Source organism: Oncorhynchus tshawytscha, linkage group LG05 (genome assembly GCF_018296145.1).
Source record: "Oncorhynchus tshawytscha isolate Ot180627B linkage group LG05, Otsh_v2.0, whole genome shotgun sequence".
NCBI classification, from domain to species: domain Eukaryota; kingdom Metazoa; phylum Chordata; class Actinopteri; order Salmoniformes; family Salmonidae; genus Oncorhynchus; species Oncorhynchus tshawytscha.
In genome coordinates, this window is record NC_056433.1 from 39,308,467 (window position 1) to 39,334,690 (window position 26,224).

The 26,224-nt window shown below is 42.9% G+C and overlaps 1 protein-coding gene across 3 annotated transcripts in view; it reads left to right on the plus strand.

The window, feature by feature from the left end:
* stxbp5a (syntaxin binding protein 5a (tomosyn)) overlaps positions 1-23,665 on the plus strand; it is a 157,198-nt gene extending 133,533 nt beyond the window's left edge. The window contains exons 13-27 of one of the 3 annotated variants that reach the window (XM_042321893.1): positions 240-307; positions 1,331-1,371; positions 1,544-1,767; positions 3,019-3,209; positions 3,376-3,501; positions 3,970-4,121; positions 5,283-5,342; positions 7,435-7,485; positions 8,588-8,638; positions 13,921-14,202; positions 18,779-19,151; positions 19,360-19,525; positions 19,641-19,752; positions 20,018-20,238; positions 20,410-23,665. In XM_042321893.1, the coding sequence (XP_042177827.1) occupies positions 240-307; positions 1,331-1,371; positions 1,544-1,767; positions 3,019-3,209; positions 3,376-3,501; positions 3,970-4,121; positions 5,283-5,342; positions 7,435-7,485; positions 8,588-8,638; positions 13,921-14,202; positions 18,779-19,151; positions 19,360-19,525; positions 19,641-19,752; positions 20,018-20,238; positions 20,410-20,451 (2,160 nt within the window). In that variant the 3' untranslated portion in view covers positions 20,452-23,665. The remainder of the gene's footprint in view (positions 1-239; positions 308-1,330; positions 1,372-1,543; positions 1,768-3,018; positions 3,210-3,375; positions 3,502-3,969; positions 4,122-5,282; positions 5,343-7,434; positions 7,486-8,587; positions 8,639-13,920; positions 14,203-18,778; positions 19,152-19,359; positions 19,526-19,640; positions 19,753-20,017; positions 20,239-20,409) is intronic. The other 2 variants (XM_042321894.1, XM_042321895.1) reach the window with 2 other exon arrangements.
* Positions 23,666-26,224: the final 2,559 nt, after the last annotated feature.

Genomic DNA, 26,224 nt, shown 5'->3' on the forward strand with positions numbered 1-26,224 from the left:
TGTCTACTTTGAGGAATCTAAAATATATTTTCATTTGTTAAACACTTTTTACTTTACTACATGATTCCATATGTGTTATTTCATAGTTTTGATGTCTTCACTACAATTCTACAACGTTGAAAATAATACAAACCAAGAAAAACCCTTGAACTTTTGACTGGTCCTGTACATACAGTATGTTTCAATCTCAATAATGACCATTTATTGTGTTGTCTTGTTTGTTGTATTGTGTTTTGCAGGAATGGCCCATAAGTGGTGGTAACTGGGGCCTTGGAACACAGAGCTACCCTGAGATCATCATCACTGGGTAGGAGACCAACTCTATTTAACCATATTACCTTTTCCAATCCTGCCTAGCAGTCATGATGGGGGAAAAACTCACAGACAGGGAGAAGAAGCCTTTTATACTCTTAGAAAAAAGGATTCCAAAACAGTTCTTCGGTTGTCCCCATACCAGAACCCTTTTTGGTTCCAGGTAGAACCCTTTTTGGCTCCAGGAAGAACACTTTTGGGGTTCCATGTAGAACCCTCTGTGGAAAGGCTTCTGTATGGAATCAAAAGGGTTCTACCTGGAACCAAAATGGGTTATTCAAAGGGTTCTCCTATGGGGACAGCCAAATAACCCTTTAAGGTTCTAGATAGCACTCACCCCCCCCCACCCATGGGAGTGTAGAATACTTGAACTTTGAAAAGTGACAGTGAGGCATGGGCTTGGAAAAAGGGGTCCCTTTACACTCCTCCGCCTCGCTCTCTCTCTTCTCATCCCCAGACACCCCTGTGTTAGTATTCTCCCCACGTCTCACTCCGAGGCAAAGCTCCAGCATAGCAAAGTACACTGTTGGAAAAAAAGGTGCTATCCAGAACCAAAAAAAGGGTTCTCGGGCTGCTCCCAAAGAAGAACCCTCTGGTTCCATGTATAACTCTTTGGTTCCAGATAAAACCATTTTGGGTTCCATGTAGAACCCTTTCCACAGAGGATTCTACATGGAACCCAAAAGAGTTCTACCAGGAACCAAAAATGGATTCCAAGAATATCTCTCTCTGTCTCCAGCTCTCTGTTCAGCTGAAATGGCAAAAAGAAAAAAAAAACATATAAAGAGAGATTGGAGAACGGGTGACACCAAGTGCCAGTGACAGTGTTATGGTCTCTCCTCTCGATGTATTCTTCTGTAGAGCTGAATCTAGAATATAATCAGAGGTGAAGCCAAGCTGAATCATTAGAACTGTGGGTGTGTGTGCAGGAAGCTGAAGTCGTAATGATTCCCTCTCTCTTTCTCTGCCCACTCTCCTTTCTTCGCGCTTTTCCTCTCTTTTCCTTTGCAATTCACAGGCATGCTGATGGGACTGTGAAGTTTTGGGATGCTTCTGCAAGTAAGTGCCTTTACATGGACTTCCTTACATATAATATCTTGGCCTAGATGGCCTTAAAGTGTGATTAACCAGAAGTCAACAAGGAGTCAACATGTTGCACAGTTTCCCAACTCTGTACTGTCTACTAATGTCCCTGGTGCGTAACTGAGCACTCTCCTGTTTTTCCCCCCAGTAATGCTCCAGGTACTATACAAGCTGAAGACAGCCAAGGTGTTTGAGAAGAGCAGGAATAATAAGGAGGAAAAGCAGAACACAGAGATTGTGGACGAGGACCCGTTTGCCATCCAGATCATGGCCTGGTGTCCTGAGAGCAGGATGCTGTGTGTGGCCGGGGTGTCTGCCAACCTCATCATATACCGCTTCAGCAAGCAGGAGATCACCACCGAGGTCGTACAGGTGGGTCAGTGTGTGTGTGTTCACCATTTCTCAGTGCTTACCATGTTTAATTGTTGGATAGTGTAAACTGAGAAACATACCCATTTATTATCTATGCTTAAAGCCTGTATGTAGCCTGTATGCCAGTATGTATGCCATGACAACAGACACACACTGTAGTGGTAAATATAGCCACCCGTAGACAGCTAGATTCTCCCTTCTCTCATTAGTGGCTAAGTAATGTTTCTTGTTTCCTGAAGACTGTTCCTAAAGACAGTGTTTACCCCTTCACTCCTGCGGCCTCCCAATGCCCCATTAGATGAGTCTCCAGCCAGTAAGAACACAATGTGGCTGCCATGACAACACACACACACGGTTAACAACCTAACCAGTGGATCATTATTTTGCGGCAGCTGTGAGAAGTGAATTGACGTGAGTTGTTGGAATGCAGATAATGATATGATGCTAATGCAGCCTTGTCAGTGTTATGTCAGGGGGTATGCGTTTGGTTAACCATGATGCCTTGGGTCTGCCGGTCGGTCGGTCGGTCGGTCAGGGGGTATGCGTTTGGTCTGTCTGTCTGTCTGTCTGAGATCAAGTATGTGACCTGTGGAGAGATTGAGAGCAGAGTTTAAACAGCAGTGAATCTTAAAATTAGGAGAGGAGCTTCTCTTCTCACAGGGCAATATTTACCCCCAACCCCAGATACAGAGAGAGGAAGGGAGAAAGAGAGGTAGAGAGAAAAGAGGGCACAGATCAGCATCACATACACATTCCAATACTGCTAATTAGACTCCCATCATGCACCAGCGCACCCACGCCCCCACGCCCTGGTGATTGGTTGTGTGTGTGTGGGGTTGGGGTTGGGGAGGAGTGGCAGTGCAGTCCAGTAGCCTGAAGGAGGACTTAGAAGAAACCCTGGGATATCTTCACTTCAGAGCACCTCCTTGACCCTGCAATCACCCCCACAAAAACACACTCACACACACACACACACACACACACACACACACACACACACACACACACACACACACACACACACACACACACACACACACCAGAAGGCAAAGCCACTCACCAGGTTGACATGCTGAGACCATTTGTAGGTGTCCTTAAAGATGAAGAGTCCTTCTCTCTTTGAAGAGACACTGTTAGCTTTCACTGATTCAAGTGGTGGGAAAGAAACTGCTCAGAAGGCACTTTAGTCATATTGAAATAAAGGCTGCTTAACTTTCAGAATTGAGTTTCTGGAATGTGTGTGTACCCCAGCTGTTGGAGGTGCGTTTGCAGTACGAGGTGAATGACATGGAGTCCCCTCCAGAGGGGGGAGGAGGGGGTGACCGTGACCTGCCCACCCCCGGAGCAGCCTCACCCAGCCCCCAGACCACTGGACCCCCGACACACCCCTCCAGCAGCAGCAACTCCTCTGACGGGGTCCGAGACAACGTACCCTGCCTTAAGTATGCACCCTGCACCACCACCAGATCACATACAGTACTTACCATACACACACATTCCCTCTCTGCAACAAAGTGGGCATTTATACCCACCCATAGGCTATCCAACTGGGTGGGGAGCTACCCCCCCTCTTCCTCTCTCTTTCTTTCTCTCCCTCTCCATCTGTAGGGTGCGTAGTACCCCTCTAAAGCAGTCTCCAGGGTACCAGGTAGATTTGGTGGTGCAGCTGGTATGGGTGAGTGGAGAGCCCCCCCAACAGATCACAAGCCTGGCCCTCAACTCCTCCTACGGCCTGTAAGTATAAGGTGATAGACAGTGTATCTATATGAGATTTACTGTGCACCCTAATGAAACAACCCAATATGGCAGTTAAATCTGGAGCTGTGTGCAAACCAACCAAGGATACTGTAAAAGTAAGATACGTTTTAAGGAGTGGTCGATATCTCAACATGAGTAACAAGTCCTCAATTCAAAGAGTCAAAATGTGGTTTTGAGCCCTGGTTTTGGTATGATTGATATGATTTTCCTAGTACAGCCAAGCTGGAATGGAATCAAGCCGTGTCAACACAATTTATGTCTGCTGGGAAATTCAGACGGAGACTTCTGCTGCTTTGCTTTCTGGTAGAACTAGCTACATCTCACCTGAACCCCAATTTCATGTATATTTTCATCTCTCCCTCTCTCAACTTCTCCTTCTCTCCTCTCCCCCTTCTCTCTCTCCCTACCCCTACTCCCCCCCCCTCCACTTCCTCTCTCCAACAGGATTGTGTTTGGGAACAGTAATGGTCTGGCGGTGGTGGACTACCTCCAGAAGACAGTGCTGTTGAACCTGGGGACAGTGGAGCTGTATGGGTCTAACGATCCCTACCAGAGGCAGCCTCGCTCTCCACGCAAGACGCGCCAGCCTTCCGGAGGTAATGGTAAAGACTGTTACCAGGTCACTGATTTACCACCAAGCAGATAGCTCTATGTAGGCTTGTACTATATATGGACATTCAGTACAGTGTTTTGTAGTCTAGTACTAGATATGGTTTATGTCATCTTAATTAAACTACTACTTATAGGTATGTAGATATGGGCTGATGCAGTATTATACGATGTTATAGGGATGAGAGGTATATTTGGTAGATGTGCTTACAGACTGTTCAGACTGTATCACATGCACATGCAGGCAGTCAAGAAATAGCAATGGTGGTGGTGACGAGGTTATGTGAGGTTCTCTGTCTCCTCTCCTCTGTCTCTGTATCTTTGCAAATCCTTGAGAGGATTTTGAATGGTATCTAAATAGTTCTTTTGACGATCCAGTACATCTCTCTGTGGTGCCTGGCTGGCACACACACTCAGACACATAAACGCCTGTCTTCCTTTCCTACACACACCCTGTCAGTGCAGCACTGTGTTATTGACAGTCAGCAGCGTCACTGACTGCATTATGACATACTGCCACCTTCTGTTCAGTGATTGTACTACAGTCTTCAGCATCACCAAATCAATGCCAATAACTGCTGTGGTGTAATGACTATGTAACCTGCGTTGCTTAGCAACAGCTTGATGAGGAAATTAGAAGTGTGTGTTTGTGTGTGTGTGTGTGTGTGTGTGTGTGTGCAGCATCTGGTGTAATTGACTTTGGTTAGCGGTGGGCTGGCACCTGTCAGAGTGTGGGGTCTGAGCAGTAATGACGTCTCCAGCTGTGCCGTCTGTCCTACCTACAGGACTAGAGTCTGTCTGTCTGCCTGCCTGCCTGCCTGCCTGCCTGTCTGTCTGTCTGACTGTCTGTCTGTCTGTCTGCCTGTCTGCCTGTCTGCCTGTCTGTCTGCGTGCCTAGAACTTCTGGCTCTATGTACAGGAAGGTTGGGGCAATGGCACAGCACAAGGGCAATGGCTTGGATAGCAGTCTGTTTAGTCTGTTTCACCTCTGGTCTCTTTGGCAGGGAAAATGGCGCTATGCTCAAATTAAACCTACATATCATGAACTCTTATCAAACAGAAAGGAGAAAAGGACAGAGTGCATGTAATCTGCAGTTTGATAATAATGATATCTAATGTCGTGCAATGTCTGTCTTTTCCGCTTGTAGGCCTGTGTGATATCAACGAGGGCTCTGCCTCAGAAGACCGCTGCAAGTCCCCCACTTCAGGTGAACTGTCTTTCAGCATGTTAGAGTTAGCATTACACTGGTACCCACATCAGTTACAACACCTACTGACTTTACCCACAACCCATTGTTTAGTAACAGGTGGGTTGTGGATAATAAGCATGATTCACTTGAAGACTATATATTGACCTAACCTGAAAATGATGAATTCATTGTAAACAACATTCAATTCAAAATCATGGGCATTAATATGGAGTTAGTCACCCCTTTGCTGCTATAACAGCCTCCACTCTTCTGCGAAGGCTTTCCACTAGATTTTAGAACGATGCTGCTGGGTCTTGCTTCCATTCGGCCACAAGAGTATTAGTGAGGTCGGGCACTGATGTTGGGCGATTAGGCCTGGCTCGCAGTCGCTGTTCCAATTCATCTAAAAGGTGTTCGATGGGGTTGAGGTTAGGGCTCTGTGCAGGCCAGTCAAGGACATTCTACTGCCAATGTTTGTCTGTGGAGATTACATTGATTTTATATAGCTGTCAGCAATGTGTGTGGCTGACATAGCCGAATCCACTAATTTTAAGGGGTGTCCACATACTTTTGTGTATATAGTGTATTTGCATGCAATTCTATTAGAATGCATCAGCGAGATTTGGTTGCTATTGGTAAATATGGTTTTCTCTTAGATGTCACACCTTTGGATGTCAAACCTTTGGATGTTACAGTTCTCTGACTGTGAAAGTTTGATTTCAGGCAGACTTTATTGACTTTTGTTACAGGTCTCAGTTGTGTACTGACACGTCATACTTTCAATAAAATAGAAAGTATGTATCAGATTGATTTTGGCAGTTGTTTTAGTATGTTTTATCAAAACCTGAGACATTAGCAGTAAACTGCGGAGAGGCCACTAATGATTCTGAATTGCCTAGACAGTTAAAGACCATAAAACTCACTGAATTAGTGAGTACTCTGAAGTCAGTCCAAGATATAAACTCATATCCTATTTGGTAAGAATCAATATAATATAAGGAGGGTTTGTTTAGTTTATATGGACTTTACAGTCTTGGAAAACCTCAATTAATCCCATTAAAATCAGAAAAAAAGGTTTTTCTAGGATCCTACGATTTGCCAAAATCTATTTTTTTCTATCTAGGATATTGTCTGTCTTCCAGACCTCATATTTTGTTTGGACTTTTATAGGACCTGATGTTGTGGTTTTCTTTCCAGTGGGTTTTACTCATATAATGCTGTGGCATTTGCAGATCTAGATTTGATATGAAACTGAAAACTTCCATGTGAGTTCCAAGTGAGATCGGATCATGTAGCTAGGAGATGACGATTCAATTATAGATTGTTGACAAACTAAATATTTATTTATTACCTAAAGTATATGGAACATGGTCATAAACAGGTCAACAACAAACAACACCTTTCACACAACGTAATCCAAACATCTGCCCGTTGTTAGATTTGCACAAACAAATCGTTACTGTCAAGACAAGGTGCCTCCTCGATGCCCTGCCCTCGACATCTATTCTCGGTTTGATAAATTAGCATTTGAGGTGACGAGGCATGCTAATGAGAGAACAACCCAGTTCCATCTCATTACTGGTAGCTTGATATTAACACACAGACATTGAGGCTCAAACACAGAGCTGAGCTGCTTTTTAAAAGGTCCCAAGACTGAAATCCCACTGCAAGCTATGTTCCAGGTGTTCAGCCAACTACCCCAACCCCCAACGTCTGGTGTTGCTAGCTAGACACTGCCTCAGTTCACCTGCTATTTATGAGGATGGCATATCGGACATGCAGTCTTGACTTGCGCATATGTCTCTTCCTTAATTGAGATTCTAGAGTCGTCGGGAGAGTCAACAAGGCTTTAAAGCTTTGTGCCGCTAAGAAAATAATTAGTCTGAGCAAAAATGTACACAATGTCAACAAATATTCTGCATGCACCCAGGTAGTGTTGGAACTGAAGATTGAGGTAAACTGCTACCAATTGGTTTACATGTTACAATGATAACAAGCAGAAAAACAGTCCTTCCACAAATGGACACATTTCGGGAAAAGTGATTGGTAGGCGGTATGGTAAAGTACCAGGATGTTTCTAACTGCACGTTTATCTACTTCCTCCCAAAAGTGTTGGCGTTAAACCATCAGCAATTCTACAATGGAAGTGGGGGTAGAGGAGGTAAGAGTGGCCAAAGACTTCAACCCTGGAGTAGTTTGGTCAGGGATAGTACACTGTATAAAATAAGGTGTCCGCCCCTGTTTTCTTCTAACAACCTGTCTCTGTCTCTGTTTCATAGTCACTTCAGTGGCACTGAATCACTGTTTGACTTAGAAAACACTAAAATAATATGCACACACCCACACTCTTATAACGGTATACCCTAGACCACCATTGCATGCTACATGTTTGTAGCACGATTGTCACATCGTGAAATGTGCCTGTGGCAAATGTCCTTATCAGCCTCAACGATTGTTCCACCTTCACCCCCGCTCCTGATTGGCTGTGTGTCTGTCTGTAGTTATGACATCACAGCAGTCTATTTGTATTCAATCTGTTCTGTCTGTCCGACACCGTTGACTTTGCAGCAAGGTTTATATTCACTACCATTCTCTACCTCGTAGATTTAGGGAAATTATCAGTTTTAAGAAGTGCTGTCTTTGCTGACAATACAAATTCTGTGTGCAATTCTGTTTGCAAGGTGTCTGTAACATTAGTTAATAAGGAATAGAAATGGACTGTAATTTTGCAGGCTCCAAAAGTTAATGTAGTTCTGACTACTTAGCTAACAGTGCCTTGTAGGCCTCCCCAGAGATACACCTTCTCTGCTTGCACTGTATTGTCCTTCCACTGTCTTCTTCCATCCTGCTCACTTCCTGTTTCCTGTTACCTTCCTGTCCTCGATGCATGCTCCTGTGGTGAGGGGTTCTTAATGAATGTGTATCTTCTTACAATTCCTCTCTTCCAGGGCACTGTGTGTGCGACGTACGACAGCTTACTTCCTTGTTGTTATTTTGTCCGTTCCAGCATTCCTCTTTGATTCAACAGGGTTGTCTTCCTCTGATGCTCTAATGCTTCCTTCCTGTTTCATTCTAAAGCATTTTGCCTCCAATGAAGCACAATAAAGCAATGCCCAGCAATGTGTATGTATTGTAATGCTATAAGCACAACCACAGCTCAGTCCTATCTGCTAGTTCCCAACTCCTAGCTTCTAGCTAGCTTTGCATGGCCTGTCGTGTTAGCTTAGGTGTGTTTGTAAAGAGGGATGTTCTCTTTTTTCCAGCAAAGATGTCACGGAAATTAAGCTTGCCTACTGAGCTAAAGCCAGACTTGGGTAAGCCTTAACTTCGTGTTTACAATTTTGCTTTTCTAAATCATTTTTTTCAAAAAAACTGGACTCGCACTGTATCCTCAAGTCCAAATGGTCTCACGATATGAGCATCTCAAAGGAATAATATGAGTTCCATAGTTAGGCTACTATCCATGAATAGAACCTTATGTAGTTTTCTATAAGATGTTATCGTACATATATTGCACTAGGGTTGGCAAAGAGCCCCGTCGACTACCAAATTGATAGCATCCTATGGATTTCCTCAGAAATACAGTCAGACTAACTAACTAACGATCATCATTTGGCAGTCTCTCTGCTACTTCTTGAGATAAACCTGGAGATAAGAGGTGGAGAGGACAGAAAGCAAATTATTATTATTCTATCTTTTTTTACCCCCTTTTTCTCCCCAATTTCAATCTTGTTTCACTGCTGCAACTCCCCAACTGGCTCGGGAAGCGAAGGTCGAGTCATGCGTCCTCCGAAACATGACCTGTCAAACCGAGCTTCTTAACACCCGCTCGCCAGAAACCAGCCGCACCATTGTGTCGGAGGAAACACTGTTCACCTGACGACCGAGTTCAGCGTGCAGGCGCCCGGCCCGCCACAAGGAGTTGCTAGAGCGTGATGAGTCCCCCCGGCCGAACCCTCCCCTAACCCGGACGTAGCTAGGCCAATTGTACGCCGCCCTATGGGATCAAACCCGGGTCTGTAGTGGCGCTGCGATGCAGTGTCTTAGACCGCTGGGCTACTCGGGAAGCCCAGCAAAAGAAATTGTAGAGAACTTAACAAAAGTTCTACTACAACACATTTTGGTTGGATATTTTACCAACTGCTACGGTAAACTAACCAGCACACTGTTGCACAATAGAGCGTTCTGTGTATGTGTGTGTGTTCAGAAGCTTTCTCTTCCTCTTTTCTGTTTCTCTATTTGTTTACTTTGTGATTAGTCTTTTCAAAAAGTTCAAATGTTTTCTTATAGGTGACCGACAGATGCAACTACAGAACAAAACGTCCTTTAACTTTGTTTTATCTGCACAGTTTACCCAAAACAAAAAGCACAATTTCCTTCCTAGGATGCCCAAATGGCAGAAATCATTGAATGGGAAAGAGAGGGGTATTTGGTCAGCACCTTGAATGTGCCAAATCTGTCTGATGCAGGGATAATATAGTCTGGTAAATATTTTGAGAAGTGTTGACATATACAGTGCCTTACAAAAGTATTCATTCCCCTTGGCGTTTTTCCTATTTTGTTGCATTACAACCTGTAATTTAAATAGATTTTTGTTTGGATTTCATGTAATGGACATACACAAAATAGTCCAAATTGGTGAAGTGAAATGAAAGAAATTACTTGAAAAAATGTCAAATGGAAAAGTGGTGCTTGCATATGTATTCACCCCCTTTGCTATGAAGCCCCTAAAATAGATCTGGTGCAACCAATTACCTTCAGAAAAGCCCACCTGTGTGCAATCTAAGTGTCACATGATCTGCCACATGATTCAGTATATATACACCTGTTCTGAAAGGTCCCATGAAAACCAAGGAGCTTTCGAAACAGGTCAGAAACAAAGTTGTGGAGAAGTACAGATCAGGGTTGGGTTATAAAAAAAGATATGAAACTTTGAACATCCCAAGGAGCACCATTAAATCCATTATTAAAAAACGGAACAAATATGGCACCACAACAAACCTACCAAGAGCGGGCCGCCCACCAAAACTCATGGACCAGGCAAGGAGGCCATTAATCAGAGAGGCAACAAAGAGACTAAAGATTACCCCTACAGGAGCTGCAAAGCTCCACAGCGGAGATTGGACTATCTGTCCATATAGTAGAGGTCAACCGATAATTCGGAATGGCCGATTTAATTAGGGCCTCTTTCATGTTTTCATAACAATCGGTAATCTGTATTTTTGGAAACGAATTGCGGATGATTTAAAAAAAACATGTTTTAAATATATATTTTTACACTTTTACTTAACTAGGCAAGTCAGTTAAGAACAGATTCTTATTTTCAACGACGGCCTAGGAATGGTGGGTTAACTGCCTTATTCAGGGGCAGAACGACAGATTTTTACCTTGTCGTTTTTGCAACCTTCCGGTTACTAGTCCAACGCTCTAACCACCTGCCTTACATTGCACTCCACGAGGAGCCTGCGTGGCAGGCTGACTACCTGTTACGCGAGGGCAGCAAGAAGCCAAGGTAAGTTGCTAGCTAGCATTAACTTGTAAAAAACAATCAATCTTAACATAATCACTAGTTATCTACACATGGTTGATGATATTACTCGTTTATCTAGCGTGTCCTGCGTTGCATATAATCGATGCGGTGCCTGTTAATTTCTCATCGAATCACAGCCTACTTCGCCAAACGGGTGATGATTTAACAAGCGCATTTGTGAAAAAAGCACTGTCGTTGCACCGATGTGTACCTACCCATAAACATCAATGCCTTAGTTTAAAATCAATACACAAGTATATATTTTTAAACCTGCATATTTAGTTAATATTGCCTGCTAACATGAATTTCTTATAACTAGGGAAATTGTGTCACTTCTCTTGTGTTCCGTGCAAGCAGTCAGGGTATATGCATCAGTTTGGGCCGCCTGGCTCGTTGCAAACTGTGTGAAGTCCATTTATTCCTAACAAAGACCGTAATTAATTTGCCAGAATTGTACATAATTATGACATAACATTGAAGGTTGTACAATGTAACAGCAATATTTAGACTTAGGAATGCCATCCGTTAGACAGAATAAACGTTTTGTTTTCGAAATGATAGTTTCCCGATTGGACCATATTAATGACCAAAGGCTCGTATTTCTGTGTGTTATTATGTTATAATTAAGTCTATGATTTGATATTTGATAGAGCAGTCTGACTGAGCGATGGTAGGCAGCAGCAGGCTCGTAAGCATTCATTCAAACAGCGCTTTCGTGCGTTTGCCAGCAGCTCTTCGCTGTGCTTCAAGCATTGAGCTGTTTATAACTTCAAGCCTATCAACTCCCGAGATTAGGCTGGGGTAACCGATGTGAAATGGCTAGCTTGTTAGCGGGGTGCGCGCTAATAGCGTTTCAATCACAGACGTCAATTTTTCCCCTTGCTCTGCAAGGGCTGCCGCTTTTGGGGAGCGATGGGTAACGATGCTTCGAGGGTGGCTGTTGTCGATGTGTTCCTGGTTCGAGCCCAGGTAGGGGCGAGGAGAGGGACAGAAGCTATACTGTTACACTGGAAATACTATAGTGCCTTTAAGAACATCCAATAGTGAAAGGTATATGAAATACAAATTGCATAGAGAGAAATAGTCCTATAATTCCTATAATAACTACAACCTAAAAATTCTTACCTGGGAATATTGAAGACTCATGTTAAAAGGAACCACCAGCTTTCATATGTTCTCATGTTCTGAGCAAGGAACTTAAACGTTAGTTTTTACATGGCACATATTGCACTTTTACTTTCTTCTCCAACACTTTGTTTTTGCATTATTTAAACCAAATGGATCATGTTTCATTATTTATTTGAGGCTAAATGGATTTTATTGATGTATTATATTAAGTTAAAATTAAAGTGTTCATTCAGTATTGTTGTAATTGTCATTATTACAAATACATTTTTAAAAATCGTCCGATTAATCGGTAATAATTCGGTCGACCTCTAGTCCATAGGTCCACTTTAAAAGCCATACACTCCACAGAGCTGGGCTTTACTGAAGAGTGGCCAGAAAAATGCCATTGCTTAAAGAAAAAAATAAGCAAACATGTTTGGTGCTCGCCAAAAGGCATGTGGGAGACTCCCCAAACATATGGATGAAGGTACACTGGTCAGATGAGACAAAAATTGAGCTTTTTGGACATCAAGGACAACACTATGTCTGGCACAAACACAACACCTCCCATCGCCCCGAGATACCATCCCCACAGTGAAGCATGGTGGTGGCAGCATTATGCTGTGTGGATGTTTTTACGTTTTGACTGGGAAACTGGTCAGAATTAAAAGAATGATGGATGATGCTAAATAAACAGAAATTATTGAGGGGAACCTGTTTCAGTCTTTCAGAGATTTGGGACTGGGACGGAGCTTCACCTTCCAGCAGCACAGTGACCCTAAGCATACTGCTAAAGCAACACTCAAATGGTTTAAGGAGAAACATTTAAATATCTTGGAATGGCTTAGTCAAAGCCCAGACCTCAATCCAATTGAGAATCTGTGGTATGACTTAAAGATTGCTTTTCACCAGTGGAACCCATCCAACTTGAAGGAGCTACAACAGTTTTGACTTGAAGAGTGGGCAAAAATCCCAGTGGATAGATGTGCCAAGCTTATAGAGACATACCCCAAGAGACTTGCAGCTATAATTGCCGCAGAAGGTGGCTCTACAAAGTTTTGACTTTGGAGAGGGGGGTGAATAGTTATGCACGCTCATGTTTTCTGTTTTTTTGTCTTATAAAATAAAACATATTTTGCATAATCAAAGTGGTAGGCATGTTGTGTAGATAAAATGTAACAACAAAAATATATTTTAATTCTAGGTTCTAAGGCAACAAAATAGGAAAAATGCCAAGGGGGGTGAATACTTTTGCAAGCCACTGTAACACACTAACTAAGTGTTTAGACATTGTTTATGAAGTTTAGTTAATTCATCATCCCATTAATTCTTATTAACTTAATCATTATCAACTCACAAATTGCTATTAAGACTAAAAAGACTCTATTGGCGTATTAAATTGAAACCTTGTTTAAGGTTGTGATGATGGGTGTGTTGTTTTTATTGATTAATAAAATCAGTCAAGTACAAGGCTGTAAAGTTTTAGTGACATCTCCCCATGGGTCTCTCTCCTACATGCCAAATGTTCTTTATGTGCTGACTCTTCATTTCATGAGTTCCATCTGCCCCAGAGATAAAAGTTGTTTTATATTCATTGTGACCCATCTGGACCTCAAACTTTTAGTTTACCACGTAAGGAAAAAGGTTTTCCCCGCAGTTTTTTTGTGTACTGTTAAAAAGATACAGTACATCTGCTCATCCACAGCTATTTTACTACATTTTATAAGGTGTTATAGACCTGTTTAATATGTCTGCTCACTGTTTGCTTCTCCCGACTCTAAATGCTCTTTTAGCTCAGTGATACAATAATGTTTTAACCGCAATGTTTGTCATATTCCAACTGCAGTCTAACAACCATACAGCTGTTTACAGTATTCAGGTACTGTATGTTTGTGTGTTGTGTGTATTCTCTCTCTGTGTGTGCGGGTGCTTTACCTTTCTGTGCCCTCTCCTCTACTGTCCTCCTGTCTGTATGTCCTCCGCGGGGCGCCAACCCACTAGACTACCGGGACAACTCCTTCAGCCGTTCACGCTCCTCCTCCGTCACCTCCATCGACAAGGAGGCACGCGAGGCCATCACCTCCTTCCACTTCTGTGAGACATTCGCTCGGAAGGGGGACAGCATCATCACACCCTGCCTGTACGTGGGCACTTCCCTGGGCACAGTGCTGGCTGTGGCCCTCAACTTGCCTCCTGCTGGGGAACAGAGGCTACTGCAGCCTGTCATCGTCTTGCCTAGCGGTGGGTGTCTGGGTTATGTGTAAATGGATGAGTATGTGTGTGATTGTGCGAGTATGCAAATGAATACATAAGGCATGCTAACAACTCTTTGCTATATGTTATCATGTTTCTGTACACACATTACATCTGGCTCTACACATAATCTACAGTACCAGTCAAAGGTTTGGACATACCTACTCATTCTAGGTTTTTTCTTTATTTTTTACTATTTTTTCTACATTGTGGAACAATAGAAGATATCAAATCAAACTTTATTTGTCACACACGCCAAATACAACATGTGTAGACCTTACCGTGAAATGCTTACTTACAACTCGTTAATCAACAGTACAGTTCAAGAAAAGTTAAGAAAAAATGTACCAAAAAAACAAAAGTTAAATATAATAAAAAGTAACACAATAACATAACAATAACGAGGCTATATACAGCGGATACCTGTACCGAGTCAGTGTGTGGGGGTACAGGTTAGAGGTAATTTGCACATGTAGGTAGGGGTGAAGTGACTATGCATAGACAATAAACAGCGAGTAGCAGCAGTGTACAAATGGAGGGGGTGGGGGTGGGGTCAATGTAATAGTCCGGTGGCCATTTGATTAATTGTTCAGCAGTCTTATGGCTTGGGGTTAGAAGCTATTAAAGAGCCTTTTTTGTCCTAGGCGCTCCAGTACCGCTTGCCGTGAGGTAGCAGAGAAAACAGTCTATGACTTGGGTGACTGGATTCTGACAATTTTATGGGCTTTCCTCTGACACCACCATAATAGGTGTACTCCTCAATGTCATTGGATGAATCCCGGAACATATTCCAGTCTCTACTAGCAAAACAGTCCTGTTGCGTAGCATCCGCACCATCTGACCACTTCTGTATTGAGTGAGTCACTGGTACTTCCTGTTTTAGTTTTTGCTTGTAAGCAGGAATCAGGAGGATGGAATTATGGTCGGATTTACCAAATGCTGGGTGAGGGAGAGCTATGCATCTCTATGTGTGGATTAAAGGTAGTCTAGAGTTTTGTTTCCTCTGGTTGCACATGTGACATGCTGGTAAAAAGTTGGTAAAACTGTTTTAGGTTTGCCTGTATTAACGTTCCTGGCCACTAGGAGAGCCGCTTCTGGGTGAGTATTTTCTTGTTTATGGCCTTAACGAGTTGGTTGAGAGCGGTCTTAGTGCCAGCATCGGTCTGTGGTGGTAAATGGAAAGCTATGAATAATATAGATGAGAACTCTCTTGGTAAATAGTGTGGTCTACAGCTTATCATAAGATACTCTACTTCAGGTGAGCAATACCTTGAGATGTCTTTAATATTAGACATCGTGCACCAGCTGTTATTGACAAATAGACACACACCCCCACTCCTCATCTTACCAGATGTAGCTTTTCTGTTCTGCCGGTGCATTGAAAATCTCTCCAGCTCTTTATTGTCTATGTCGTCGTTCAACCGCTTCTTCCAGTCCGTGGTGAATAATCCCAGTTCTGATGTCCAGAAGTTATTTTCGGTCAGAAGAGACGGTAGCAGCAACATTATGTACAAAATCCGTTTAAAAATAAGTTAAAAACTAACAAAATAGCACAGTTGGTTAGGAGCAAAAAAATGAACTAAATAACAAAAATTGATTACGGGCATGTAAAACGTCAGCCATCCTCTTCGGCGCCAAAGACATTAAAACTATTAAATAACACATGTGGAATCATGTAGTAACCAGAAATGTGTTAAACAAATCAACATTTATTTGAGATTTGAGATTCTTCAAAGTAGCCACCCTTTGCCCTGATGACAGCTTTACATTATCTTGGTAGTCTCTCAACCAGCTTCATCTGTAATGCTTTTCCAACAGTCTTGAAGGAGTTCCCACCATATGCTGAGCACTTGTTGGCTGCGTTTCCTTCACTCTGCTTTTCCTTCACTCATCCCAAACAATCTCAATTGGGTTGATGTCGGGTGATTGTGGAGGCCAGGTCATCTGATGCAGCACTCCATCAGTCTCCTTCTTGGTCAAATAGCCCTTTCACAGCCTGGAGGTGTGTTGGATCATTGTCCTGTTGAAAAACAAATGATAGTCCCACTAAGCACAAACCAGATGGGATGGTGTATTGCTGCAAAATGCTCTGGTAGCCATGCTGGTTAAGTGTGCCTTGAATTCTAAATAAATCACTGACAGTGTCATCAGAAAAGCAGCCCCACACCATCACACCTCCTCCTCCATGCTTCAAGGTGGGAATCACACATGCGGAGATCATCCGTTCACCTACTCTGCATCTCACAAAGATACAGCTGTTGGAACCAAAAATCTCCCATTTTTTCTCAGTCATAGCTGGTTCAACGCCCACCCCCCATATAGATTGGGGGCACCATAAACCACTTTGGGCTCATCCTGTCTTTATCTGCACCAGGTGTTATCTTAACCCCTGACCCTGGCCTAATTTCCCAGATGCCAGGATGTCTAAGAACCATTGAGATCTTTGTTCTACTCCTCTCTATTCCAGTTACATCCACCAGCCTGTCACTGGAATGCCAGCTGTAGGTTTTATCACCAAGTTAATCAATTGTCAGCTCAAGATATCTCTAGTAAAACCATATGCCCAGAATAGCTGCAGGGTGCTAGAGTGGAGACCATAAAACACAGCATTAGCAGGACAGAAATATCTTACTGTTAAGTAAATAATTTTTAAATAACCAACAAATAAGGTAAATTTGTAATTTTTCTATTTTCTGTCTGTTTCTTGGTCCAAGAAAGTCTATTCTTCTTATTGGTGTCCATTAGTAGTGGTTTCTTTGCAGCAATTTGACCATGAAGGCAGTCTCATCTGAACAGTTCTGATGTGTCTGTAACTTGAACTCTGTTTATTTATTTGGTCTGCAATTCTTGAGGCTGGTCTAAAGTCTAATGAACTTATCCTCTGCAGCAGAGGTAACTCTGTGTCTTCCTTTCCTGTGGCGGTCCTCATGAGAGCCAGTTTCATCATTACGCTTGATGGTTTTTGCGACTGTACTTTAACTTCTTGAGTCGAGCCATCCCGGATCCGGGATCGTGAATACAGCCTCAAGCTCATTACCATAACGCAACGTTAACTATTCATGAAAATCGCAAATTAAATGAAATTAATATGCTAGCTCTCAAGCTTAGCCTTTTGTTAACAACACTGTCATCTTAGATTTTCAAAATATGCTTCTCAACCATAGCAAAACAAGCATTTGTGTAACAGCTAGCGCAGCTAGCGTAGCATTTAGCGTTAGCATCAGCAGGCAACATTTTCACAAAAACCAGAAAATCATTCAAATAAAATCATTACCTTTGAAGAACTTCAGATGTTTTCAATGAGGAGACTCAGTTAGATAGCAAATGCTCAGTTTTTCCTGAAAGATTATTTGTTTAGGAGAAATTGCTCCGTTTGGTGCGTCACGTTTGGCTACCAAAAAAAAACGACAATTCAGTCTTCAAAACACTGAACTTTTTTCCAAATTAACTCCATAATATCGACTGAAACATGGTAAACGTTGTTTAGAATCAATCCTCAAGGTGTTTTTCACATATCTCTTCATGATATATATCGTTCGTTGAAAGCCTCCTCTCTCCTCTCAATCACTGGATGACTGTGTGCAGCTTGTAGATTACGCACCAATTTAGACAAAGGACACCGGGCGGACCCCTGGTAAATGTATTCTCTTATGGCCAATCTTCCAATGATATGCCTACAAATACGTCACAATGCTGCAGACACCTTGGAGAAACGATAGAAAGGGCAGGCTCATTCCCGGCGCATTCACAGCCATATAAGGAGAAAATGGAAAACAGAGCTTCAAAAATTCTGCCCATTTCCTGGTTGAAGTTCCATCTTGGTTTCGCCTGTAGCATGAGTTCTGTGGCACTCACAGATAATATCTTTGCAGTTTTGGAAACCTTAGAGTGTTTTCTTTCCGAAGCTGCCAATTATATACATAGTCGAGCATCTTTTCGTCACAAAATATTGCGCTTAAAACGGACACGTTTTTTTTATCCATAAATTAAAAGAGCGCCCCCTATATCCAAGAAGTTAAGAAACGTTCAAAGTTCTTGAAATATTCCGCATTGACTGACCTTCTTGTCTTAAATATTGATGGACTGTCATTTCTCTTTGCTTATTTGAGCTGTTCTTGCCATGATATGGACTTGGTCTTTACCCAAATAGAGCTATCTTCTGTATACTACCGCTACCTTGTCACAACACAACTGATTGACTCAAACGCATTAAGTAGGAAATAAATTCCACAAATTAACTTTTAAGAAGGCACACCGGTTAATTGAAATGCATTCCAGGTGACTACCTCATGAAGCTCGGTGAGAGAATGTCAAGAGTGTGCAAAGCTGTCATCAAAGGCAAAGAATCTGAAATATAAAATATACTTTGATTTGTTTAACACTTCTCCTACATGGTTCCATATGTGTTATTTCATAGTTTTGATGTCTTCACTATTATTCTACAATGTAGAAAATAGTAAAAAATATAGAAAAAAAATGTTTAATGAGTAGGTGTGTCCAAGCTTTCGATAACACGTAGATATAATTTAAACACGCTAACATCTCCATTCCCCTATCTGTCCAGGTACCCTGGGGCGTCTGAAGGGCAGTATCCTGAGGATGGCCTTCCTGGACAACACGGGCACCTTCCTTCCCCCTGCCTTCGAGCTGTGGTACGAGCCCAACGCCGTGGGCGCCGACAGTGAGGAGCGAGACAAAGCCCGTAAACGCCGCCCGGTCTCTGTCTCGCCCTCCACCTCCCAGGAGCTGCAGGAGAGCCAGTATGCGGTGGTGTGCTCTGAGAAACAGGCTAAGGTCATAGCACTGCCCTCCCAGAACTGCATATTCAAACACAGCATCACAGAGACATCGTTCGTCCTGAGGGCTGACGTGGTCCAGATGAACATAGGGAACTGTGTGGCCTGTTTCTGTGCTAACGGACACATCATGACCCTCAGGTGAGTCAGTGGGCCATACAACCACACACAGGTTAGAAATACATACATTAAAGGTAATTGATAATACCTAATTTTACAATAGCTTATTGAATGCTAAGGTTAGACTTAAGATTTCTAGATTAAAAGTTATTTTTCTGGACACGGCCAGTAGAATGATGTTGTGTTTGAGTAAAAATGTGCTGTATGTGGTCTCCATCTTTGTCTGAAGTCTTCCGGGGCTGAGACCGTTGCTTGATGTAAACTACCTGCCGCTGACAGACATGCGGATAGCCCGGACCTTCTGCTTCACCAACCTGGGCCAGGCCATGTACCTCACCTCCCCCACTGAGATACAGAGGATCACATACAGCCAGGAGACCTGCGAGAACCTGCAGGTTAGGACCTCACAAATACATCCACACAAGAACTCAGGCATGCATGCTAACACACACACAGACACACACACACAATCAATATACATGCATTTATGTGTGTATGTGCGTGTTTCAGGAGATGCTAGGAGAACTATTCACACCAGTGGAGACCCCGGAGGCTCCCAACCGAGGATTCTTCAAAGGGCTTTTTGGGGGAGGAGCAACTTCCCTGGACAGAGAGGAGCTATGTGAGTGACAGATACACAGAATGTACATACATACTGTACACACAGAAACTCTATTCTTCATCGTAATACATCCAAAGTCCCTAACACAGCAGGCACTAAGATGACATACTCAGTGTAAGTTTGATATCTGTTACAATAGGCACAGAAAGGGAGAGACTTGTATCTCCCAATCACCTGCCTCTTCCTCTCTCTTTGTCTTTCTGAATCTCCCTCTCACACGTCCTACCTTCCCCTCTCCACCTCTCTTTCTACCCTTTTCCTCCAGTTGGTGAGATGCAGGCGGGTAAAGCATCCCGTGGCCTTGCCCAGCACATCCCAGGTCCTCAGGGCCTGGAAGGCATGAAGGGGGCAGCCTCGGGCGTGGTGGCTGACCTGGCACGTGCCCGGATAGCGCTGGACGAGAGAGGGCAGAAACTGGGCGAGCTGGATGAGAGGACGGCCGCCATGCTGGCCAGCGCAGACTCCTTTGGCAAACACGCCCACGATGTAAGAAAGAGAGACATTACATTGTGAGACAAAACATAAAACTGATCTTAGATCAGCTTCCTCCTATACTCCTAGAAGATGCTACTTGTATAGTGTCATGTATAGCCCCTAGAGGGAGACAAATGGCAGTTTTCTGTAACACTAGTTTTTCATTTTCCCCTCTCTCCACAGATGATGCTGAAGTGCAAAGACAAGAAGTGGTACCAGTTCTGATCTGAAAGAGGGGAGCAGAGCCAAAGGGACACTGCTTCATCTGGACTCTACATGCCCCCCTCCTCCATCTCTCCGTCCATACATCCTTCCATCTCTCCTTCCTTCGCTGGACACGTGGGATACTCTTCCCTAGCACAATGTTGTATACTGTATTTACCTCAGTCATAAGGTTTCATATGAGGATCGGACTAGAGAGAAGGACAAACTGGGAAAAAAGGTGTCCTTTTTTTTGTTATCTTTTGTTTGTTTTCCCCTCTGTGGCCTGCCAGTTGGTTGGAGCTCTGGGGTTCCCTCATCCTCATTCGCCAAAATGTTCTGTGCGGTCGTCTCTGCTCCAACCAATCCGGGGCCAGTATACTAAAGACAAAAACAGACACAACTGAGAAAAAAATTAACAACGAAGAAAAAACAACTACAAAAAAAATCTCAAAAAGGAAAAAGATGAAAAAAAAATGATATATATATATATATATATATACATAATTATATATACATAAATCTATATAAATGATCAACGCTGTATTCACTTCTGACTGTCAAGTGCAAAACAACAAGAGGAGAACTTCACAGGTGGAGCGAAACTGGTGGTGGGGATAAGAAGCTCTACTCAAAGTCACAGGATGTGTTGTCATAGTGACAGCCGGCTCTATGCAGAGAGTTGCAGGATTAAAAAAGCAAGTCATTCCAATGTACACTGGATCCTCTCTCCTTGATCCAACTAGACTCTCCTCATCATATGGATTCACTGTTTTCATATTGTTCACAACTGTATTATACATGTATTCATTTCCTTCCTCTTGTGTATCGTTAATTTTAAGCTCAGACTGTTTTACTTGAAATCTGTTTTTATTTGTTCTTAGTTGTCGTGAACGTTGTGAATTATGATATATTTTGATTTGGTAATGTTGCCAGTATGTTTTGTGGCTTTGTCAAACTCCCATTAATTGATCCTTATAAAAAGGGCTGGATTCAAAAAGAGGTCATGGATATAAAATACATAGATTTATCATGCAGATCAGTACACGTCACCATAAATAATGTGTCCTACCAGGTATCACACACATCAGAAATCTAAAAGCAAGATCAGAACTCTAGAAGCAAGACCGTCAGTGTCTCCTCTCCCTGAAGTGTTTAATTTGACATGTAAATGCTACCTTCTCCCCCTGACCTCATCATGCCATTAACATCTACTACAGTTTGGCTTTAATAATGACTCTGTGTGAATTATGTCAGTGTTACAGTAGGCCTATACACTGCTAGTGTATCCACACCTATTGGATTGGTTTTCAGGAGTAATATTGTATGGACATAAACTCCTTGAGTGCACATACACTTGGAGATTACTACAGTATATACACATGGGAAAACCTATTTGTGTGTGTTGATATATGCAGGAATATATATATGTACATTCAGGCAAAGTCATGCATTTTTGAAGACAGAAACATTTTTTTTCTTTTTTCTTTCCGTAAAATAACTTTGTCAGTGTGAGTGGTCTATTAATTCACATTTTATATATTGAAGTGTAAGAGACGCTGCTATATGTGTAGTGTGTCGGAACTGTTCTCTGTTTCTGTCCCTATTTCAGTGGTGAAAACACTCATCTGTATCTACTTTAATGTTCTGCCAGGCTTCTCTACCATTCTTTTGTAAATAGGTAAATAGTTTGACAATCTAAGACCAATTGAAAAGTGGTTGACATTGCTCAAGCAAGCGACACAAGGACAGCTGCCATATTTTTTCTAACGCCAAAGAATTATTTTAGCTTTCATTTCATTGTTCTATTACTCAACTCTATTACTCAATTACTCAACTTACTCAACACACCAAGTGTTTCACTAATTGAAATACTAGGTCTGGGTCTGTCTATACAGGGCCTCTGGGAACTGTGCATTCTGACTCGGTCACTGAGTTAGTTTCCAGTTCTTTCTTCTCAAAGACCTTTTCGACTCATCCTGATAGGAGATGGCTGGTTAGGTTGGAGTAAGATTACAGCAACTCAACCGTGAGGCCACTAGTGAGGGTAGCAAGTTTTCAGAATCGAACACAACTATTGTATTCACAACATTGTGCCCTTCATAAAAGTTTTACTAACTTCTAAACAACATTTGACCAGCACAGTATCTGTCAAGGTAGACGTTGCCACAAGCAGCACCGCAGATATTGAGATGAGCGAGATGCAAGATTTTGCTCTCACACAATCACACAGTATAGGTGCATGTGTGTTGGGTAGCCAGGGTGCCAAAATAGCGAAGAAGTTGAGCATCGTCCTTCAACGCTCTTAGTTGTTGCAGAAATTGACCCACCATGCCATTTACTTTTTGCAACTACGTCATATTGCTGAGTCTACCTTTAATGTTCAACTTTGCTGTCTTTTCCTTTCCTATTTGCAGTTGTACATTGTTCTTTAACATTTGTTGGTTTGTTGTATGATCAACAATGTCTTTCTTGTCTGAAATACTTGATTTCCATGACCAAGCTTTCTGTATCCAATCAATTGTGGGAAATCACCAAGAAAAAAAGAAACAAGTCAGTAACCACGGTAAGTAGAGGATGTCTACATCAGCAGGATGATGCAACCTCTGTGTAATGTGGCTCCATCATAGACCGGCCTCGCATGTTCAGTGTCCGAGTCTGCACACATCATGCTTCAACTCTCCCTCGCTTGTCTTCTAATTGCATTCTCCTTCTACTCCAGTAGCAGTTCCAAGTGGCTCATGTTGGTGATGCTAACTAACAGGTTTGGTCTCCTTCTCTGTGTTCTAGTATGCATTGTTGTGTGGATGTCGGTAGGTAGCCCTGCTTCAATCTTCCAAGGTGGAAAGAATACTTCAGGAAAAAAACAACTAGTCTATGATTGAGGTCCGTCCCTTCCCTTCTAGCTCTCTTTTATTTTTCTATTCGATTTTTTTAATGTGTTTTTTCTTGTCTTTGAGTGAGTTGTTTCTTGCCTATACTCAGTATGCAGTATTCTTCTTACCTGGTATGATTCATACTAATTTACAAGAGGGAGTCTGTCCGCCATAATGCCATTTCTGTCCTGGATTTAACAGTTATCAGTGGGTTGCAGTATTTTCTCATTGTAGCCAATTTTCTTGTACAGTTTTATGCAAATTTCACATGGATGTTTATGACTTTCTCTGCTGCCACAAACAATTTAGAAATTATGTAGATAGAAATTACTGTGCAACGGAAAATAAAAGTGGAAAAAATGTATACCTTTGGTGGTGGTTTATTCTCCATGTCCATCATGAACCCTAAGGTAAATGCACTGCCATCTTTTGCAGGGTAGTGCTGCTTCTTTCATACAGTTGTGTTGCTCAAATAAGTCTATTAACACAGAGGAATTTGTTAGAGTACTCATTTGAGAAGGCCAAAGCCATTGTCTTACAGCATTGATACAACATCTGGGGTATCTAAAAGAACAAGGGTGCTGAGGGTGCTGCAGCACCCCCTGACAAATCTGAATAACTAAACAAATATTAACCTTCCAAATATCGGCGACTCCCAGTGTGAGTTTTTTTATGCATGTGATGTCAGAATGCTCTCACTATTCCAATGTGATTGCTAAGCAACAGGACAGTTAAAACTTCTTATGGCTTGGGGGTGCTATTTTCATGTCCGGATGAAAAGTGTGCCCAAAGTAAACTGCCTGCTACTCAGGCCCAGAAACTTATGCATATAACATAAGATATTATATGCATATAATTTGTATATTTGGATAGAAAGCACTCTGAAGTTTCTAAAACTGTTTGAATAAAGTCTGTGAGTATAACAGAACTGATTTGGCAGGCTAAAACCCGAGCACAATCCATCCAGGGAATTGTTTTTTTGAGGTCAATCTGTTTTCCATTGGTTTTCTACCGCAAGGCTGTTTTAATAGAAATAGCCTTGCAGTTCCTATAGCTTCCACTAGATGTCAACAGTCTTTAGAAATTGGTTGATGTTTTTCTTTAGAGAAATGAAGTATCCCTGTTATTTTCCTGTGTCACTCCAGGTGCACTCTCATGATTTGGTGCGCACGACCTAGAACATGCTTTCTTTGTTTTCGTCCGGTATTGAACGCTGTTTATCCCGGCTTAAATTTGATAGATTATTTACATAAAAAACAACTAAAGTTGTATTACGAAAGTTGTTTGAAATGTTTGGACAAAGATTACAGGTAACTTTTGAGATTTTGTAGTCATGTAGTGTGAGTTGGACCCTGTATTTTTCTGGATCAAAAGCGCCAAATAAATTGACATTTTGGATATATAACGATGGAATTAATCGAACAATGGGACCATTTGTGATGTTTATGGGACATATTGGAGTTCCAACAGAAGAAGCTCGTCAAAGGTAAGGCATGAATTATATCTTTATTTCTGCGTTTTGTGTCGAGCCTGCAGAGTTGAAATATGCTACTCTCTCATTGTATACTGTTGTGCTATCATCAGATAATAGCATCTTGTGCTTTTGCCGAAAAGCCTTTTTGAAATCTGACATGTTGGCTGGATTCAAAACGAGTGTAGCTTTAATTTGCTGTCTTGCATGTGTAATTTAATGAAAGTTTGATTTGGCGCTCTGCATTTTCCCTGGCTATTGGCCATGTGGGATGCAAGCGTCCCGCCGACCCCAGAGAGGTTAATATTAAAGAAGTCTCGAGGTATTGCTCACCTGAGGTAGAGTACCTCATGAGAGTACCTCGACCACACTATCTACCAAGAGAGTTCTCATCTATATTATTCATAGCCATCTATTTACCCCCACAGACCAATGCTGGCACTAAGACCGCACTCAACCAAATCTATATGTCACGGTCGTCCTCCTCTTCATCTGAAGAGGAGAGGCGAGAAGGATCGGAGGACCAAAATGCGGCGTGATATGTGTTCATCATGAATTTTAATAAAGAAAACACTGAAACACTATACAAAAACAGTAAACAAAATAACAACCGTGAAGCTAATGCGAGCTGCGCTGAAACAAACCATCAACAAACCATCAACATAGACAATCACCCACAAACAAAAGTGCAACCCAGGCTACCTAAGTATGATTCTCAATCAGAGACAACTAATGACACCTGCCTCTGATTGAGAACCATACTAGGCCGAAACATAGAAATCCCAAATCATAGAAAATCAAACATAGACTGCCCACCCAACTCACGCCCTGACCATACTAAATAAATACAAAACAAAGGAAATAACGGTCAGAACGTGACAGTACCCCCAAAGGTGCGGACTCCGGCCGCAATACCTTAACCTATAGGGGAGCGGTCTGGGTGGGCGTCTGTCCGCGGTGGCGGCTCTGGCGCGGGACGCGGACCCCACTTCACCATTGTCTTAGTCTGCCTCATTGTCCGCCTCCGTGGCTTCCTAACCATGGCAGCTCTTCTCAATGGACAGAGGGGCAGCAGCTCGGGACAGAGGGGCGGGGGCTCTGGCGCCTCTGGGCTGAGGGGCTCTGGCGCCTCTGGGCTGAGGGGCTCTGGCGCCTCTGGGCTGAGGGGCTCTGGCGCCTCTGGGCTGAGGCGCCTCTGGGGTGAGGGGCTCTGGCGCCTCTGGGCTGAGGGGCTCTGGCGCCTCTGGGGTGAGGGGCTCTGGCGCCTCTGGGGTGAGGGGCTCTGGCGCCTCTGGGGTGAGGGCTCTGGCGCCTCTGGGCTGAGGGGCTCTGGCGCCGGCAGCAGCGCCGGACAGGCGGGAGACTCCGGCAGCAGCGCCGGACAGGCGGGAGACTCCGGCAGCAGCGCCGGACAGGCGGGAGACTCCGGCAGCAGCGCCGGACAGGCGGG